At 52.2% G+C, this 6,178-nt stretch overlaps 1 protein-coding gene across 1 annotated transcript in view; it reads left to right on the top strand.

Moving 5' to 3' along the window:
- LOC122377753 (homeotic protein Sex combs reduced-like) overlaps nucleotides 1-6,178 on the top strand; it is a 55,094-nt gene continuing 48,916 nt past the window's right edge. Inside the window, exon 1 of the mRNA XM_043358143.1 lies at nucleotides 1-1,574. Coding sequence (XP_043214078.1) covers nucleotides 911-1,574 — 664 coding nt within the window. The 5' untranslated portion in view covers nucleotides 1-910. The remainder of the gene's footprint in view (nucleotides 1,575-6,178) is intronic.

Genomic DNA, 6,178 nt, shown 5'->3' with positions numbered 1-6,178 from the left:
CGTGCCAGAACGAATGGCCTGAGCTCGCCCGTAACTCGCAGTGGAGAGGGATTGGCCGGGCATTTTCATATACAGATCGTAAATTTAGCTCGTAGGGTTAACATGTCTTATGGCACTTGCCGGTGTCACACTACAGTAATATTGAAAACGGTCCGGTCGAGAACAAGTGCGTGAGCGCGATCGACGGAGAAGCGTGTGCACGAGTGGTGGAAGTGATTTACAGCGAAAACTCGGCTTCGTCCTTTGGATATTTATGGATTTTTGACACAAAAGTGCCGCCGGTAAGAGACAGGTATTCGCCCCGTTCCCCTGGCATTCAGCGTTGAAATTTACGACTTTCCTAAACAATACGGCGCCCGCCGGAAATTTTTGAAGCCCTCTGACGCTCGTGGCCGACGACGTGTGTCGGTCAAATTTATTGGACTATTACGGCGTGTTGAGCACGCTTCTGGTGTCCTCTTCTGCGGCTCATTAGGACACCCGGTCCAAGGGTTACGGCCGAGCTGAGAGTGCGAACAGAGCCATCCGAAGACGATTTACGAGCCCGGCCGTCACTGAACGGCGACCGCTCGCATTCCGCGCTCTCCGATACTGTCGCATCGCGGCGCGACGCGGCAAACGACAACAAACAGCTGCGCGTCGGCAGCGGCCCAGGCCGGTGACGGTGCGCCCGTGCGACGGGCACAGAGAGCCGGCAGGAGCCGGTCGGCCGGTTGGCCGCGTCAGTCGGCAAACCCGCTCCCGACCGCGGCGCGCGCGGCAAGGCGCTGCGCCGCGCGCTAGACGACGCGTCGACCACATCCGAGTGCTCTCTCCCTGTGTGTGACTCGGCCGAGTCTCTGTGACTCGGCAGTGACTCGGGTGAGTTTAGTGAGCCAGTGAGACCGGCGTCGGCCGCAGACGCCACGCCATGAGTTCCTACCAGTTTGTCCAGGACAGTTTGTCCAACTGGGCCGTGCAGCGCGGTCAGGACGGCAGTCAGGTGTCGGGTGGAGACTACTACAACCAGAGTTACGGCGGCTCCGGCTGCTACCTCCAGCAGCAGCAGCAGCAACAACAGCAGCAGCAGCACTCGCAGCTGTACGGCTACGGCGCCACCCAGCAGCCGCAGCCGCAGCCGCAGCCGCCGCAGCCGCCGCCGCAGCAGACTCCCCAACCTCAGCCGCAGCAGCCCACCATGCCCAGTGGCGACTTCCGAATGCTGCACCCGGCCAGCTCGCCCGCCCTGCCGACCAAGACGAAGCCGGTGGCGTCGGCGTCCCAGGCGTCGGCCACCTCCACGTCGGCCGTCTCGGCAACCGCCACCACCTCCTGCAAGTTCGAGCCGGGTGTGGGCTCGCCGCAGGACCTCTCCACATCGTCGACGCCGAACCCGCCGGCGGCGTCTCAGCAGTCACCGCGGTCGACGGCGAGCACGAGCAGCTCGGGCAGCAGCGGCGAACAGGCGGCCTCCAGCACGGCCAGCACGGCCGCCGCCGCCACAGGATCGGCCAACAATAACAACGACAAGGAGACAAAACCGGAGCTAACGCGACAAGTGTACCCGTGGATGAAGCGAGTTCACATCGGTCAAAGTGAGTACTCGAGCCGCGCCGGCCGGCAGGCGCGGCGGCACGCTCGCAGCCTAAACCTTCTCACCCATGTGTATAATAATTCACGGTGAAGAAAAATACACCGAATCCATCTCAGGTCTGGCCTCGAGGCTTGTCACACTTGAGGCGAGCGTAAGGGCCGATCAGAAACAAACATTTATACCTCTGTTCGCACACACGGGCACGCGCTGCGCGGCAGCCGCCTTCGAGCGCGTCCCGAGCGAGACCCGCGCCGCGCCCGGTTTTGCCGATCGTCCCAGCGGCGACCCCGATCGGGCGGCCGGCGGGCCTTTTTACCGAGCTGCAACGTCCGAAATAAGCCATTTATCGCGACCAGCGTGACGCGTGTGTCCGGATGCTGACCTGGCCGCGCGCGGCCCGGCCCCGGCCCGACAGCCACCCATACGTCTTCTTTTTTCGCTGATTCTCTGAGTCGCGGACGTCGCGTCGAGGGGTGCCGCCGCCGCCCGGCGCGGCCGCCCCGCAGGGTGTCTCTGAACTCTGAGCAGAGTCGTCTGCAGGCTGAAAATCCACCCCGAAACAGCCCGGTAGCCGTGCTGATAAAATAGAGCGTATCAAACAGTCAGTGTGGCATCTGGGAAAAATAGAGCACGACGAATTAGCTAACTACAGGATGAAGTAGAATAAAGCATAAAAGAATAATTCAAGTTTCCAAATTACTGACTCCAACTCGATTACAAGACAAAAAGTGTTCGTTCCAATTATCCACTCATCACAGCCGTTAACTGTTTCCTTTCCCTTTCGCGATACCCAAATTACACCTGAGATCACACCAGGCCCGTGTAAATCACCGCGGCGCGGGCCGACGGGACCGAAACACGTCTCCGTACAGGCCGCCGTGGTTGTCTCACACGGCCTCTCAGAGGCAGTAACAATCATCACAGGGGCCGCGAGAGCGCGAGCCGACGCCGCGGGCCGGTGGCAATCGGCCCAGATTGCTTTATTGCCGGTCGGCCCGGCCGCGGCGGGAGAGGTTAGCCGGCTGTTTACCTAATGCAGCCGCCGGGGAGGGTGGTCGGGGCCGCGGGACGCACGGGGGACCCGGGCCCGAGAGCTGACTCTCATCGGTAGTCAGCGCCGCCACCGCCGCGAGCGGAATGAAAACCGCGAGAATTAGCAAGAAACTGCGATTGGACAGACATTTGATCTCAGACAGACGTGCCGGGGGCGGCCGAGGCGCCAGGTCTAAATAAAAACCACCCCATGCTGGCAGGATGGGGGACAGACCAGGGAATGCATCAGGTCTCCCTCGGCGGGATATTAGACACTCATGCTCTCCCTAAAACAGTGTCTCTGAGAGCACATTTTGTTGTCTCCGTTGCTGGGGAGGAGACAGAGCACTGTGACGGCAGAAAACTGAGCACCCGTCGCGGAGTGTCGCAACAGAGACAGTCGCGGCGTGCGCCACTTAGTTTTCATCAGCGCTACAAATGCCGCCTAGACTCGCAGTACTGTATTCGGAACTATCGGCCCGTATCGCCGGCTAATACATTTGTCAGGGTTACTGTAGCCACTTCATTGGTGCTTATCGCCTGCAAAACCCAGAGAAATGCGGCTTGGGTGGACGCAGCGCTCTTGAAACGGCCGCAGCGGTGCATCTTTTGTCTAGTCGACGTCTAACGCTGGTCGCAGAAACATGCTGTATGTAGTGGAGGAAGTTCAAATATGGTTCCTTATTATACTCTCTGTTACTCCCGAGGCTAATGGTTGTAATGCACACAAACTCTGGGAGTAGCGAGATGCACAATGCACATCATAAGGTAGTGTTGTACCAGTTAGCTTTATATGCTGTTTAATTAAGACATGATTTCCTTCTCGCCCGCACATCTGCCGACAGTCAGTTAAACACATACATATACACAGAACACACACCTAAGCAACCGATTACATGAGAGTTTTCACAAAATATCTCAAAATAGTAAAAATTTATGCCAAACATATGTTATAAACCTTTTGTAGCTGATTGCTCTGTGTATATTCAATGGAAGTTAAAGTGTCTTCAAATGCTGATGGTTATCGCGACTTATCTATTTTGCAATCCATTTATTATTTACATATTTGGTTCTAAATTTTTACATGATTAAGTTGAAAGATAGCTAAACGTTACCCACAATAAACAAAGTTAGTTGAAATGGCTAACCTACCTGCAACAAGTTACAAGTTTTGCAGCTTTTAGGCACAACACATTCTGGTCGAGTTCGCTTAACATGCAATTAGTTAACTTATTTTTGAACTAAGGTTAAAATGTGCAGTTGGTTCTAAAAAAAACATTTCGCGGAGTCGCATATTGGTAGATCTTATTTACAGTTATGCAATTATAATACCTTTTTTCTCGATCGTGCCTACTGAGCTACAATCATGAAAAAATAAATCCACAACATGCATAATTTAAGGAATGAAAATCGTAAAAGTATATCTACAAAGCACATATTTATTTGGATTTGTCTTCGTTTGCTCTCATTTAATTTTGTGGCTACCATGCATAAAATCAAGTCGTTGTGCAGTGGTGATGCAAAATCCACAATGTCATAGTCTACACTGCACTGGTGCAAACTGATGGTAAAAGAACTAATGTGTCCCAACCTTCGCTTGCTTGGCTTATCCGTAGCTAAAGGAACAATCCAATGCGCCTCGAGAATGACATTTTTTCAATAGCGTACACATCTCTCACATCCGTAAATATGGTCACAGCCAAGGAGCTGTTGCCTGTTATCAGATGTCGGTCAAGCCGCTCCATACTGCTTTGTTGATCATGATTTTGCGTAGATGTGTAGACACCTGTGCAAGTGCATACCTGGCGTTCCATGCATTAGATGTATTCTTATCAAACATTATTATTGGTCAATGTGTGAAGGACGAACCACGTGCAAAAGAAAACGTTCTATGACTTATGTAGTTGTGATGGCATAGTTATTTATTGAAGTGCAAACGATAATGCAAAGGATCTTGGCTGAAGCATCCGACTTCTTAGCTCGAAGTGAATACATTTTCTTCACATTGTTAGAGCCATGGTGACAAAGTTATCCGCTGACACCTTTTAACTTATCATAATTTGTCAAAAAGTTAATGATCTCATTTTGATACATTACTTGAGAGATACTACATTTTATGTTGATTGTACACTCGGGGGCAGATTGATGTTCCACCACTCCCTACCTATCGGGCTCCCATGGCTCAGCACTGGCTACTGCCAGTGGCAGCACTGGTAGCACTGGCACTGGCAGGCAGTGCTGACCAGTGCTGAGGGCAGGCAACACTGGCAGTAGCCAGTGCTGAGCCATGGGAGCCCGATAGGTGGGGATTAGTGGAACATCAATCTGCCCCCGAGTGTACATTTGATTCCAAACACGCTGCGATTGTGCATTGTTTATCGCTGTCTTCAATTATTCATTCTAAGCAGCAAAATACTCACCCATTAGCCTTCAGCTGGTCGCCCCTGCCTGAGTCCCCGTCGGCCATGGCTCTGCGTGCTCTCTCCCTCCCCTCTCTCTCCTCTCCCCGATCCTCCCCTTCCTGGCGGCGCCATTATCTGTCCCGCGGCTAATGCAGTTTTCTATTTTCAAATTTTACCGGCGACCCTAGTGCGTGATCCCCAACTTTTGAAATCATTGTTCTTTGAGAGGTGAATAAAGCGCACATGAAAAATGAATTGACACTGACATGCAGGGGAATCGAACTCGCGAGATTGGTCCGGCCTTTTGCGAGTTCAGGCGAAAGGGCGGATAGGAAATTGCCAATTGCAAGCGACCAGCTACGGTTCAGCGGAATATTAAGGCTGACTTCCGGAGGTGACAACAGCCTATTTAAATATGAACTGAATGAGGCTGAGCAAAAGACAAATCATCCGCGAAAGGAAGAATGTGTGACAAAGTGGCAAAATATGCTTGAAGAGAGTTTCAGCAACATATTTGCTTCAAATACTCAGCATTGTGTTTTCGCTGCGGCATATTTGCATGATTATTAAATTACTGAGGCACATAATTAAGGTTGCATCCTAGCGTCACTACAATTGCCAAAGTAACAGACTAATGACAAACCGTATGTCGTTCGGAAGCTCTTACAATAGCGCATCTGTTTGAATTCATGAAATCACATCCGTAGCTACCTTATCGCTCACTCCTTGTCACACCATCCTACAGCACCTTAACTCGTCTGAGCGGCATCCGGAAGACATTGCCAATCACCTCTGGCTGCACTGTGTTCGAGTCCAACTCACCATGTTCGGTTCGATCGATCCTCGGCCGCGATAAAATGATAAAATGATAAATATACCGCGCCCGGTGATAAATGATTTCTCACGGAAAGCTCGGCGATGTATGGACAATTAGAGGGTGAAAACGTCGCTCCCGGGGCTGCCGATAGCTGCGCGCGGGGGCCAGTAAGAACGGGACGGGGTGTCGAAAGGCCGCGAGCGCGCACTGATGGGCCTAACATAGGGGAAAGGCAGTGGGGAGATGGCCGAAAAAATGGAAAACGTGGAGTTTTTATTGTTGTCTTATTTGCTTTATAAATGCATGGATTATCCATGCTTGCGATTTTTTTTTTATTCCACCGAAGAAGAACCA

The sequence above is a fragment of the Amphibalanus amphitrite genome, unplaced genomic scaffold (genome assembly GCF_019059575.1).
Source record: "Amphibalanus amphitrite isolate SeventyFive unplaced genomic scaffold, NRLGWU_Aamphi_draft 000050F_arrow, whole genome shotgun sequence".
Lineage (NCBI taxonomy): Eukaryota > Metazoa > Arthropoda > Thecostraca > Balanomorpha > Balanidae > Amphibalanus > Amphibalanus amphitrite.
This window is presented reverse-complemented; position numbering and strand designations above follow the sequence as displayed.